General features: G+C 35.8%; 1 protein-coding gene across 5 annotated transcripts in view; it reads left to right on the top strand.

Moving 5' to 3' along the window:
* SMC1B (structural maintenance of chromosomes 1B) overlaps positions 1 to 15,085 on the top strand; it is an 85,875-nt gene that overhangs the window by 18,242 nt on the left and 52,548 nt on the right. For all 5 annotated transcript variants that reach the window (XM_081594935.1, XM_081594933.1, XM_081594936.1 and 2 more), the window contains exons 8-12: positions 2,427 to 2,509; positions 3,078 to 3,285; positions 6,162 to 6,347; positions 7,362 to 7,541; positions 11,434 to 11,580. In XM_081594935.1, coding sequence (XP_081451061.1) covers positions 2,427 to 2,509; positions 3,078 to 3,285; positions 6,162 to 6,347; positions 7,362 to 7,541; positions 11,434 to 11,580 — 804 coding nt within the window. The remainder of the gene's footprint in view (positions 1 to 2,426; positions 2,510 to 3,077; positions 3,286 to 6,161; positions 6,348 to 7,361; positions 7,542 to 11,433; positions 11,581 to 15,085) is intronic.

Genomic DNA, 15,085 nt, shown 5'->3' with positions numbered 1-15,085 from the left:
TCAAACCAGTCAATCCTAAAGGAAATCAACCCTAAATATTCATTGGAGGGACTGATGCTGAAGCTCTAATACTTTGGCTACCTGATGTGAAGACCTGTCTCATTGGAAAAAACCCTGATGCTGGAAAAGACTGGTAGAATGGGGCAACAGAACATAAGATGGTCGGATGGCATCACCGACTCAATGGACAGGAGTTTGAACAAACTCTGGGATACAGTGAAGGACAAGGAAGCCTGGCGTGCTGCATTCCATGGGGTCACAAAGAGTCAGACATAACTTAGCAGCTAAACAACAACATAATGATAGGCATAGGCAGATGCTATTGTCTGTTCTTACATGTAGGTTAGTCCATTGAGGTTTGGAGGAGTATAACTAAAGGAAAAAAAACCAAATATCATCACATGAGTGAAAGGTCATTTGGAAACATTAAGGACATAGCCCAAGAGGAGCTTAACAGTATACATGAGAGGTGACCGTCAAGACAGCACTACACTGTTCTGCCTTAGAGTAAGACAGACTCGGCTTCCATCCAGTCTTGTCCTGTCACTGACTGTGTTGGTATAGCTAAATCCTTTCACTTCCTTGAACTTTGATTTCTTCATTTGTACAATGTCTTTTTTTTGTCTTTTTGTCTGTCTTTTTATGGCTGAGTAATATTCCATCGTGTATATGATATACCACATCTTTATCCGTTCCTCTATCGATGGACATTTAGGTTGCTTCCATATCTTGACTATGGCAAATAACACTGCAGTGAACATGGGAGTGCATATCTTTTCTAATTATTTTTTTTCTTTTCTTCACAAAAATATCTAGGATTGGTATTGCTGGGTCACATGGTAGTTCTATTTTTATTTGTGAGGAATCTTCATACTGTTTTCCATAGTAGCTGCACCAATTTACATTCCCATCAGTAGTGCATGAAAGTTCACTTTTCTCCACATCCTTGCCAATACTTGTCTTCTTGATAACAGCCATTCTGACAGGGATGAGATGATATTGTGATTTTGACTTGCATTTCTCTGATAATGTTGAACATCTTTTCATGCGCCTGCTATCTGTATGTCTTCCTTGGAAAAATGTCTATTCAGATAACCTATCCATTTTTTAATTAGTTCTTATGTTTATGTTGAGTTATATGAGTTCTTTGTACATTTTGGATGTTAACTACTTACCACATACATTGTTTGCAAACCTCTCCCGTTCAGAGCTGCTACCTCAGCTTAAATCACTGTAAGCTTCCCTCTTGGGACTACTTTTGTTGCATTCCATAGGTTTTGGATCATTGTATTTTGTCTCTAGATGTTTTTTAAAAATTTCGTCTTTGATTTCTTCAGTGATCCATTGGTTGTTTAATAATAATTGTTTAGTCTCCACATATTTGTTTCTTGGCAGTTTTTTCCTTCTGTTTGATTTCTAGTCTCAGTTGTGGTCAGAAAACATGCTTGATACGGTTTTAGTTTTCTTAGATTTATTGCGACTTGCTTTGTGGCAACTCCTGGTTCTAGATCACTTAGTAAAGGAGTAAGACAGATTAATCTTGCTGTAATGCACAGGATGAATTAGACAGGGAAAAGATTGATGATAAACAAATTAGAGACTACCTCAATCCTTGGATTTAGTGATAAAGTGAACGAAGCAAGACTTGTGAAGTCCTCCTTCCACAAGCCTGCAGTTGCCTTTTAGATTCCCATACAGTTACAGTATTGAGCCACTCTAGTGGAATTACTTGTCTGTCTTTCCCACCAAACCTTAGTCCTTGAGAGCAGAGACTCTGTCTTGTTCATTATAGTATCTGTAATTTCAGCACATGCTAGGCTGTGAATAAATATTGAATGAGTTAGTTTGAGGGAGTGATAGGATTGTATATAGATATTTGAAAATAATCCCCTTGGGGTTTGAAGTTACTAGAGTAAACTTGCTGAAGATAGATACCTAGTAAATGATGGAGCCAGGATTTGAACCTTAATTCCTGAAACCTCAAAACTCTTTACCATAATGCCTTTTCAAAATTAAAATTTGCTCTCCTGAGAATTTTCATATGGTTACCTATATATTTCAAATTTAGAACAATATATGTATATTTCAAATTTAGAACAACTTATGCTATTATAGGCTTCCCCAGTGGCTCAGCAGTAAAGAATCTGCCTGCAGGGCAGGAGCTGCAGGAGAATGCGGGTTCGATCTCTGGGTAGGAAAGATTCCCTGGAAGAGGGCATGGCAGCCCACTTCAGTATTCCTTCCTAGAGAATCCCATGGACAGAGGACCCTGGTTGGCTACGGTCCATAAGGTCACAAAAGAATTGGACGTGACTGAAGTGACTTAGCATGCACACATGCATGCTATTACAAGTTCTAGGCATCTAGTGAAAAACTATTTGTTTGGAGTTGCTATAATTGACTTCAGATTTCATTTCCTATTTTAGGAAAATATAAAACAAATAAAGGGACAAATAGAAGATCATAAAAAGCGAATAGAGAAGTTGGAGGAGTATACAAAAACATGCACGTAGGTATAGTAAAAAAAATTGCTTGCAGCTTTCTTGTATCTCAAGGGTCTTGTATATTTGTGGTGAATGCTTCCCCTGTATCATAATGTTCTCACTCTCCCATTGTTTTTTTTATTTCATTGTAGATAATTATAATTAACCACTTAAGGTTGAGATTTTGAAAATATAAATGTTTAGCAGTGGTGAAACTTAAAACTCTCCTTTGGTATTGATATTTTATAATAAAAGTATGTCATGAAAACTATCAGCACCTAAGTATTCTATCACTAAGAATTTCTTTTTAATTGACATTTACTTACTGTCAAGCTCATTATGATTGCTCTGGTTATAGTGAGTGATCTATTTTTTCTCAGAATCCAGAAATATGTATCTTTTGACTCAAGAAAGAATGATTAAAGTATCTTTTGCTCATGTTTGGTGCTAGGTTTATTATATTGTATTTTTCACCATTTGAAATTGATAGAGCACTATCCCATTCCCCTTTGATGCCAGGCTAGAGTGTATTGCAATTCCTAAATTTTGGGTTTTCTTTTTGCTGTATAATGTATTATTGTTATTGTCATATAGGAATTGCTTGAAAGAAAAAAAAGAGCAAGAGGAAAACTTACTGAATGAAATAGAAAAAACAAAATCAAGAATGTCTGAAGTTAATGAAGAGTTGAGTCTTATTAGAAGTGAATTGCAGAATGCTGGAATTGATACCCATGAAGGAAAACGTCAGCAAAAGAGAGCAGAGATTCTGGAACACCTTAAGAGACTTTACCCAGATTCCGTGGTAACTGAAATAAAAAGGCTAAGCTTTCTTATTTGTGATTAAAAATTTGAAATTATTAGGAAGTAATATTTCAGAAACCTATAAATTTTGTGTTTTATTATTTATATTTAAGGCATAATAGTAACTGGGGTAAAATGTGTATAATCCCCAGTAATGTCTATAGGTAAGTAATTATTGAGGAGAAACATTGATATGAACACTTTACCCAGAAAGTCCAGATATCCCCAAAGGATATGGGTATATGAAATAGTCTGTTGCCCTGTAGACACATAGCCTCAAACCTCATTTTCTTCATGATTTCAGTTTTTTTAAAAAGTACTTTCTTCAGTGGACATTGTTGGCATACTTTTGAACAGTGAATTTTTATTCTCTAAATCTGACTGTCCATCCAGTATTACTAGTTTATTTCATTAGCCCCAAGGCAGCAATATCTAACCTATTGTGTGAGGTGTCCGCTTCATAGAATTATTTCTGTTGGCACTGGGGTCTGTCATCTCACTCTCTTGTCCCTAACACCAGTGTACACTGTGAGCTCCTTATTTCATGACAGCTTCTTTTTTCAGCATTTGACACTGTTAACCACTTGCGCTTTTTGAAACACTTGTTTGTTGGCCTCCTTGATACCACACTCTGTTGCTTTTCCTATTTCTCTGGTCACCCATCTTCATTTCGTTCATAGCATCCTTTTTGCCTTTCTGACTCTTAAGTGTTAGTCTTAGTTTCTGGATAATGATAGAAGAATAAGGGTGGGTCACAGAATTCTTCCCCCAATACCAAGGAAAATCACAAAAACCAGTGAAAAACTAGTTCAACAACCAAAAGAGGAAAGGGGCTCATACATCATGCTCTACTAACCTTCAGAAAATAGTAATAGTCCAGGATTTCTTTTTAAAGATTAAAATATAGCATTGCTAATTCTTAATTCTACAGAAGGCAAACTGATAAATCGATTAATTCCTAAGAATTCTCACTTAGTATCCCTTAATCTAGCAAGAAGCAAACTTTCATTTGTTTCCTTCTGCGTAAAAAACTAGCACTCAAATTGAATCAGAGAATATGGACCTCTGCTTCTCTTAGATGGAAGGAAAGGCTCTAGAGCTCTTCATTAAATTGAGAAGCCAATTCAAAGCCCTCTCCCCCAAGATGGGATTTGTTCTCTTTCCCCCAAGAAGAAAAACCTTAGTATGGGATATTAATTAAAGAAGAAAGGACAAAACTCAGTTATTCAAATAAAATATGTGCATAGCTTTAGCACAGCTCTCATTTACCCTCGCTTTTCAAGCCCTTGGGCATCCCTGGTAGCTCAGCTGGTAAAGAATCTTCCTGCAATGCAGAAGACCCCAATTCGATTCCTGGGTCGGGGAGAGCCCCTGGAGGAGGGTGTGGTAACCCACTCTAGTTCAGGTCCTTCGGTGATGGGCAATCAGAAAATCCCTAGAGTATAGAACAGAAAATACTTGGTCCATCATTTGTTGCTTGGAGGAGATAACCATCTCAGTTTTATGTGAGACAATCAAAAAAAGTTACAATCACGGAAAATAAATGGTTTACACAGAGCTGCCCACATTAAATATAGGAAAGGTGAAGAGAAGCTGTATGGCAGCATAGGTACATATATTAAAAGAAAAAAAAGAATAAAAGGCATTTAGAAGTCAAAGAGCCTTGTAGAAGAAAGTTACAGAAGAAAATCCCCCATAAGATTTTTGTGCTGTAGACAATTTAATAAGAGCTTGAATTCACAAGATGAAATTCAAATATGAGTTAGAATAAAATTTAAAAAAAACCATAGAGCTAAGAAAACAAATCAAGAACAAAGATTACCGAACTAATAAATTGCAAATAGCAAGAAATGGGTTACATAGCTGAAAATCAAATTACTGATCTAGAAGTCAGATTTGAGTTAATCATAAGTGAATTGAGAAGAAAAAACAATAAATATTAAAGACAATGATGATCTATCATAAAGAAATTGGTATTTCTGAAGTAGAACCTAACGAATGAAGAGTCTAAAGACGTAAAATTGAATCTGCAAGACATTCTAGGGAGCATTGATACAGGACGGCTGGCATTCTGACGTTTTCTAGGCTTTTTGAACTTCAGTCTGATTCTTGGCCAGTCCTCAGATCCTCAAAAACACGTCTCTGTGGGAGGCTGTCTCTGGCTTCTCAGGTCAACCTGGTCCCTGTTACATATTCTCAGAGCACTCTGTGCTTAATCACAGTGTCTATTTTAAGTCTACTTTGTACATGCGTATAATTATTGATTATTTTCCCCTACTAATCTGAAAGCTCTGTGAGGTCAGAGAGGATCTGTTTTGTTTAGGCATGTTTACCCAGTGTCTGGCTCAGTACCTGCATGCAGTAGGTGCCTCACAGATTCTTATTTAATAAATAAGGTCATGAATGAATACTATTTAATTACTAGCTTTGTAAAATATTTTAATACCGTGGTATGACTAGTCTCTCCTTATCAGTCTTTTGTTAAATGAAGTGTGACACACCTAACATATTTCATGTACTGCGTTGTGCTCAGTCGCTGAGTTGTGTCTGACCCTTTGCGACCCCATGGACTGTAGCCCACCAGGTTCCTCTGTCCATGGGGATTTTCCAGGCAAGAAGACTGGAGTGGGTTGCCATGCCCTCCTCTAGGGAATCTTCCCAACCCAGGGATCAAAACCAGGTCTCCCACATTGCAGGTGGATTCTTTACTGTCTGAGCCACCAGAAATTTTTTTTCCATTTGAGACTGTTAAATTATGATGTTTATAATTTTGTAAAATTAGTTTTGGTTTGTGCTGCTTTGTTACATTAAAAAATGATGAATTACATGTTTTTCATTGTTGTGTTTGTTTTTCTCTCCTTTTTGAAACCTGCTAAGTTTGGAAGACTACTTGACCTGTGTCATCCTATTCATAAGAAATACCAGCTGGCTGTTACTAAACTTTTTGGTCGGTACATGGTTGCCATTGTTGTAGCCTCTGAAAAGGTAGCAAAAGATTGTATTCGATTTCTGAAGGAGGAAAGAGCTGAACCTGAGACGTTCCTTGCACTAGATTACCTTGATGTAAGAAATTTGTAATCCTTAGTACTTAGTAGTGATAAAATTCTGTCTTTTAAAGTATGTCTTTATTGCCTGAGACTATAGTGATTTACAAAGCCATTGATTGGATGCCAATTAGTCATTCAAATGGCTGGTGTTAATATATTGACAGGCAAAGAATAATATCAAGTGGGTGCTATCTTTCTTGCTTTCATATCATTTCTTCCTAATCTACTTTTGCCATATTTACCTTACTGATTTTGAGCACATTGCTCTAGCAGTGCACCACTGGCCAGCAATTATTTTCTCCGATAGCATAGTATGTTGGAGAAGGATGAAACGTATGTTCTGTCAGTGAAACGCTAACCCAAAGTTTCAGTTGTAAATGGGTGGTCCAGTAAATATGTGTCAGCTATTGGTGGAGCAAGCTAAATTTTGAGCTTTGAGGTATGTATTGAAAGGTCTTAAGAGTATCTAAAATTTACATAATATTTATATGTGCACACATATTTTGGTTATATATAGGGTTTTTGTTTTGTTTTATGAAAATGAAATTATACTTGCTGGTTTTCAGTAACACATTGCAAATACCTTTTGATCTCTTTATCAACCCAACTTAAGTCATGTCCAAATGGGTCTACAAGCTTTCCTGATATTTAAGCCTAAAATGGTTTTCTGAGTTCCATACTATTGTGCCACTCTTTTGAAAGTATTTAAATAGGTATTTTCTCCCACTAGATTTTATGATTTTGAGAGCAGGAAGGGTTTCTCAGTCATGGCTTAATCCCAACTAGTTAGTGATAAAATTTAATCTGGAAATTTTATCTTCTGGCATTTGATAAAGTGTACTTTTAAAAAATATTAAATGAAGCCAGGGGTATTGTTCATCAGATTCTCATCAAACTTTTATTGTGTATAAGTGCATACTACTAATCACTTACTGTCATGTTTATATATGTTCTTTGAAAAAGAATGTACTGAGTATTTGGTGTGTATTTTAATATACCTAATATATCAAGTATTTTTTAAACCTTTTAGATCAAACCAATCAATGAAAGATTAAGGGAGATTAAAGGCTGTAAAATGGTGATTGATGTCATAAAAACTCAGTTTCCTCCCCTGAAGAAAGTAATTCAGTTTGTGTGTGGAAATGGCCTTGTCTGTGAGACTCTGGAAGAAGCAAGGCATATTGCCTTCGCTGGACCTGAAAGACGGAAAGTAAGAGATTTAAATTGCACTTTTGGATAATTTAAAGCAGTATTTGTAAGATTAACATATTACACACACAAATATTTATATATGGTTTCATACGTTCTCCTATGTGAGGAAGACTAACAGAACCTAAGATGTTCATGGCTGCAGTAGTTTTTATAATGTCAAGTTTTCAAAAAATTAATTTCGCTAATATTTCCCCAAGTCAGAAATCATATTTTGGAAGGTAGGTTTATTGTAGTGATATCCTAAAGCTGTTAATTTTTTAAGTATATATACAATAAATGTCCCTGTTGGAGCTCAGATTTTCCCTGTATTTACGTCTATAATACATACATTTCTGAATACCAGGAAAGAATTTAGGTTCTTGTTTTACATTCTCAGTTATTCTTCTATAGTTTAATGAAGATACTAACTGTCCTTTTACACATGCAAGGTTTTAACACATTTGAAGTTATATAGAAATAGCACAGTTGAAATGAGGTTACTAAATATTAGTCTCTCAAATAATTTAGGTTTTAAAAATATTGTTTTCCTCTCAATTGAAATAGAGTTTGTATTTAATTAAGCAGTGTAAAATTATTCAAATTATCTGATATAGTCTTTTTAAAAAAACTACTTTGTGATAACGTAGTGCCTAAGGGCATTAACTATGGAGTAAGACCAGTTCCCTGATAGCTGGTAAAGAACCTGATAGCTGGTGAAGATACCCTGATAGTTGGTAAAGAATCTGCCTGCAATGCAGGAGACCCCGATCGATTCCTGGGTTGGGAAGATCCACTGGAGAAGGGACAGGTTACCCACTCCAGTATTCTTAGGCTTCCCTTGTGGCTCAGCTGGTAAGAGTCGACCTGTAGTGCAGGAGACCTGGGTTTGATCCCTGGGTTGGGAAGATCCACTGGAGAAGGAAAAGGCTACCCACTCCAGTATTGTGGCCTAGAGAATTCCGTGGACTGTATAGTCCATGGGGTTGCAAAGAGTCAGACTTGACTGAGCAACTTGCAAAAAAAAAAAAGACCAGTGATACTACTTAGTAATTAATTATGTTAATTTAGGCAAGTTTCTAAACCTTTTAGTTTGTTCATCTAAAGTGGCGGAAATAATAGTACTTATTTCACAGAGTTATAGGGTTAAATAAGTAATAACATGCAAAATGCTTTTATAGTGCCCAGGAAATAACTCTCAAAAAAGTGATAGTCATTTTGTATTTACTAGTCAGTTTACACATTTGATCTGAAATGTCCAGAATCGCAAATTAACACAAAGGCTATTCTTATGAAAGATAAGGAATTTCCATTGTTAAATGTATTGACTTGTCTTATGTGATTAACTTCTCACACACTTTAGTAGTTGTAGCTATAGTAATCTTAATGTGATCTCTGTCATTGATCTCTCCATGTTAAATTTAATCAGGTGTAATAAGTGAGCTACTAAGATATCTTCCTTATTTTGCTACCTCATTAATTATGCTAAAGTTGATTTTTGTATTTTGTAAAATTGATTTTTGAAGATTTGTGTGGTGAATTTAAAGAAGTCACATGAAGATAAGACTGTGTTTAACTCTTCCTTCATTCACCATAAATTTATGGTTTATATCTTGTTCATAGTAACATGCCCTAACCCCTTTAGGCTATATTTTGTTCTTTTTGTTATTTCAAAATTTTAATCAGCTTTATATATCATATTTTTATCTTGAAGTATATTCCAGGGACTCTTCTTCCCATTATTATTATTCCACTTGAAGAATATTCTCTGTGTTTTAGGATACAGAAGACATTTGGATAGATGTCATATTTTCACAGAAATCATCTGAGGTTTTTATTTGTGCTTTTGGTTTTCCATGGACTTCATGTCTTTCCATTGACTTGAAAATGTGGTTTAAAATTTTCTTTGTTCAAACATTGCAAGTTACATCACAAAATTATATTTTTGTTAGTTTATAAACTACATATAGTATATGTAAACCATATAATAATATAAATTGCAGTGATTTTGCTAGCTGTAGTTTAATCATTAAGATATTTATAACCCAATCTTAAAATATTTTAAAAATTTATATAACAAAATTTAAAAATCTTGAGTCCCTTTCAATACATGTGATTATTTCATCCATTTCCCTTAAGTAAAGAAACAACAATTATTTGCTTCCTTTTCCCATAGACTGTATAGTTATTTCTCTAAATCATATATAGAAAGATCTGTTTGTGCTTTGGGCTTCCCTGATAGCTCAGTTGGTAAAGAATCTGTCTGCAATGCAGGAGACCCTGGTTTGATTCCTGGGTTGGGAAGATCCACTGGAGAAGGGATAGGCTATCCACTCCAGTATTCTTGGACTTCCCTTGTGGCTCAGCTGGTAAAGAGTCCACATGTAGTGCAGAAGACCTGGGTTCAATCCCTGGGTTGGGAAGATCCCCTGGAGAAGGGAAAGGCTACCCACTTCAGTATTCTGGCCTAGAGAATTCCATGGACTGTATAGACCATGGGGTCGCAAAGAGTCGGACACGACGGAGCAACTTTCACTTTCGTTTATGTTTTACCCTTCTAATATGATGTAGCAAAAAAACAGATCCAGAAAAATGTCATTAACTAGCTGGTAATCTGTGAAAAGATCATTTTTCCAAAAATTAAATACATTAAACAAGAGAGAATAAAAATGCAGGATACAGTAGGTTGGAAAAACTGGGTACCATCTGGAATAGAATATAGTTGAATGTACACTTCATACCTTATATCAGTATATTCATGGATTAGAAATGTAAATGTTAAAAAATGAAACTGTAAAGGCACCAAAAGAAACTATGGGAAATTTTTTTCTTAATCTCAGAGATAGTAAGGCCTTTCCAATATGACCAAAAATAAAAAAAAACGAACCCCAAGGCTAAAAACATGGGTGAAAAAGTGAAAGTGTTAGTCACTTAGTCATATCCAACTCTTTGTGACCCCATGGACTGTATGCTGCCAGGTTCCTGTCCATGGCATTCTCCAGGGAAGAATACTGGAGTGGCTAGCCATTATTAGTGGCTATGGGTAAATTTACATAAACATTTCTGGATAGAAAAAAACCATTATAAGCAAAATCAAAAGACATGGCAAACCAGAGAAAATATTTTCTACTCATAAAAAAGAAGATTTGCTACAAATTAATCAGGTAAAGAACAGAAATAAAGTTGAAAAATAGACAAAGGAGAGGAGCAAACTTAGGTTCATAAAAGGAAATATAATTGCTTTTAAATATGAAAACTCACCCTCACTTAAAATATGGGAAATTCCCATTAAAACTACACCAAAATACTGTTTTCACTTGTCAAATTGATCAACATCAAAAAGTTTGATAACACTTTATGGGGAAAGAGACCCTTGGGTTCACTGCTCTGGGCATGTAAATTTGTGCCAGCTCTGTAAAGGGCAAGTCTAGCAGTTGTAGACTCCGGGAGTTGGTGATGGACAGGGAGCCCTGGCGTGCTGCGGTTCATGGGGTTGCAAAGAGTCAGACACGACTGAGCGACTGAACTGAACTGAAAGTAACTAAGGCTGTTTTCAAAGAATGTCTTTGACATGTGATGTCAGTCCTTAAAATACAATATTATATAATGCAAAGTATGAGATATTAAATACAAATACTCTTGGTTTTTTTCTTCTCAATACTGAATATGTTTGGAACTAACATATAATTTTATTTTGAACTTTTTATATTGCTGCTCATTTGTGCCTGAAATACAAAACAGTTTTGTCTTTGAGTTTGTTTGCTGGTGTCCCTCATAAGCTAGTTTTCTTATTAATAGAGTTCAGTAAATAGTTTTTATTAATTCCATATTCTTAGCTGTGTAAGTTGTGTTATATTCTGTTTTTATCTTCTTCATGTACATTTCTCCTAGGTAAAATATTTTTAATTTTACAGACAGTAGCTCTTGATGGAACATTATTTTTAAAATCTGGAGTGATCTCTGGAGGGTCAAGTGACTTAAAATCCAAGGCTAAATGCTGGGATGAGAAAGAGTTAAAGAATTTAAGAGACAGGAGAACTCAACTAATCCAAGAATTAAAGGTAAATCCATGTTGTAAAAATTGTAGAATACTAAGCTGAGTAATTGTGTTTTTAAGCTAATTTCTTAGGTATTTATAAAAGTACAATGCCTTTAGTTTAAAGAAGTCAAATTATGCAGAATGGAGTAAAGTAAAAAATAAAAATCTTTCCCTTGCCCATCCTTACATCTCAGTGGTATTTGTTAAACATAGTTTGATGCATATACTCCAGAAGTTTTCTCTGTATATGCAAGTCTTATGTATTATTTTCCTGATTTGTTTTATAATAGACTTTTGCTATTGATTGTGTTTTCAGCAAGCTTCTTACTTTAGTATCACAACATAGACAATGTTTTCATTTAACATATAGAGGGTTACTTTGTTTTTTAATGAGTCCTTCCTGCTATTTGATTATATAGAGTTTAACCAGTGTCACTTTGGTTTTTGTTACTACCAATGAGGCAGCATTCAACTTCCTTTGAAAAGAGAAAGTAACACCGTGCCTGAGAGTATAAATCCTATGGCCACACTGCCTGAGTTTGAATCCTGACTTGCCCACTTACCAGCAGTATGACCTTGGGCAAGTTCCCTATCCCCTTCGTACCTTGAACCTTTTAGAGTTACTTTAAAGATTAAATCAGCTATTCGAAATAAAATGCTTAATGCCTGACAAAAATGTAAGCACTATATAAATATTTGTTGTTAGTGTACCTTTGCGTACATCTTTAAGATGATTTCCTACATGTAGGATTTCTGCGTCTGAGGATGTGTGTATTTAAAAAGTTGATAGATGCTGCTAAATTCCCATGGAAAGAAAACCTGTAGTAGAGTGTGTGTGTCTTTAGATTGCAGCACTAGGTGCCAGCAATGCTTTAATCTTTGCCAATCTGGTAAAGATAAAAGTGTAATCTAGTTGTTTGAATATGTATTTCTTATAACTGAGGTTGAGCATTTACTCATATATTTATTATTTGTTTATTTAATCATGTATTAATTTTTTTGTGTGAACTTATTATTATTAGACTATTTTTCTTACTAGCTACTTTAAGAATTATTTGTATAATAAGCAATCATATATTTATTATTTGTTTATTTAATCATGTATTAATTTTTTTGTGTGAACTTATTATTAGGCTATTTGTCTTACTAGCTACTTTAAGAATTATTTGTATAATAAGCAAATTGCTTCTTAGCATGTATGTTGTAAATATACTTTCTATTCAGCTTTTTTTGTTGGCTATATTGAAGTATAATTTATATACAGTAACAGTCACCAATTTTAAGTGTATGGTTCGGTACGTTTTGACAAGTGTATGTATTCACCACCAAAATCCTGATATACAACATTTCCATAACCGCCCCCACACACACACAATTCCCTTGGGCTCTTTTGTCGTCAGTCCCTTCCCCTGGACTCTGTAGAACCTTTGGACCTAGCAGCTCAGTCTGCTTTCTATCATTGTAGTTTTTTCTCACTTAGAATTTCATATAAACGGAATAATCATACAGTAGTAGTCTTCTGTTTTATGCTTTCTTCATTTAACCTAATGCTTTTGAGATTCATGTTGTGTGTATCAAAAGTTTATTCCTTTTTATTATTCAGTATCTGTTTGACATTTAACTTTGTTTTGTCACACACGTATTTTTAATCTTGATGCAACCAAATTTATTAATCTTTTATAACTTCTGGATTTCATTGTCATTCTCAGAAAGACATTATTCTTTCTGAAAATGACAAAAGAAATTCAATAATACTTCCACTCAAAGTATCATTTATTTCAATATTATAATCCCACACACAAATTTACTTGAAATGTAAACTTTAACAGATACTAAATCAGGATAATGCTTTTAGATTATTTATTTGTTTTTCCTATTTAGCTTTCTTCTTTTGTTTATACAGATGATCAATTTTTGATTCAAGGAGGTGTTCTGGCAAAGTTACTCAGCTAATTTTAATCTTTTTCTATAAACACAAGAGCACAAACTATGCTTTGATCTAAGGTATACAAAAATTCAACTCGTAAAGATTTTACAAATTTAGGCCTAGGCACAGGGGAAGTTTCAGGAAGGTGGCAGCTTGAATGAATCTGGTTTCCTATCCGTGTTTATACTAGGCTCCCGCCTGGGTGTCTCTCACCTGACCCTAGTAGAGAGTTGGGTGTGAATGAGATCTTGGGTTCCGGAAAAGGCTGCCAGGAAAAGCTGAGGTAGGGCTTCTCTTTGGACCTTTGAAGAGAGCTGGGAGAAGAATCAGGGCATAGGGGAGTCCTGAAAGAAAAGAAAGTGACAAAGCTCAGTCGTGTCCGACTCTGCGACCCCACAGACTGCAGCCCACCAGGCTCCTCCGTCCATGGAGTTTTCCAGGCAAGAGTACTGGAGTGGGCTGCCATTTTCTTCTCCAGGGGACCTTCCCGACCCAGGGATCAAACCCAGGTGTCCTGCATTGCAGGCAGACGCTTTACCATCTGAGCCATCAGGGAAGCCAGGGAAGCCCTGGAGGAAGGTTAAATATTTGTCCCATGTGAATATGCTTAGTCTTGATCCCCATGAAGCTAAATATTAGTAGGTTATGGCCCCCCCATTGCTGAGTTTGTAGGAGTCTAGGGAGACCAGACTGGAGAAGGGAATGGCAAACCACTTCAGTATTCTTGCCTTGAGAACCCCATGAATAGTATGAAAAGGCAAAATTATAGGATACTGAAAGAGAAACTTCCCAGGTTGGTACGTGCCCAATATGCTACTGGAGATCAGTGGAGAAATAACCCCAGAAAGAATGAAGGGATGGAGCCAAAGCAAAAACGATACCCAGTTGTGGATGGGACTGGTGATAGAAGCAAGGTCCGATGCTGTAAAGAGCAATATTGCAGAAGAACCTGGAATGTCAGGTCCATGAATCAAGGCAAATTGGAAGTGGTCAAACAGGAGATGGCAAGAGTGAACGTCGACATTCTAGGAATCAGCAAACTAAAATGGACTGGATGGGTGAATGTAACTCAGATGACCATCATATCTACTACTGTGGGCAGGAATCCCTTAGAAGAAATGGAGTAGCCATCATAGTCAACAAGAGTCCGAAATGCAGTACTTGGATGCAATCTCAACAACAACAAAATGATCTCTGTTCGTTTACAAGGCAAACCATTCCATATCACAGTAATCCAAGCCTATGCCCCAACCAGGAACGCTGAAGAAGCTGAAGTTGAACGGTTCTATGAAGACTACAAGATCTTTTAGAACTAACACCCAAAAAAGATGTCTTTTTCATTATAGGGGACTGGAATGCAAAAGTAGGAAGTCAAGAAACACCTGGAGGTACAGGCAAATTTGGCCTTGGAATACAGAATGAAGCAGGGCAAAGGCTAATAGAGTTTTGCCAAGAGAACACACTGGTCATAGCAAACACCCTCTTCCGACAACACAAGAGAAGACTCTACACCTGGACATCACCAGGTGGTCAACACCAAAATCAGATTGGTTATATTCTTTGCAGCCAGAGATGGAGAAGCTCTATACAGTCAGCAAAA

Source organism: Giraffa tippelskirchi, chromosome 4, assembly GCF_054371585.1.
Source record: "Giraffa tippelskirchi isolate mGirTip1 chromosome 4, T2T-mGirTip1v1.2.pri, whole genome shotgun sequence".
Classification (NCBI taxonomy): domain Eukaryota; kingdom Metazoa; phylum Chordata; class Mammalia; order Artiodactyla; family Giraffidae; genus Giraffa; species Giraffa tippelskirchi.
The sequence above is the reverse complement of the archived record's forward strand: the minus strand, read 5'-3'. Positions and strand labels throughout refer to the sequence as shown.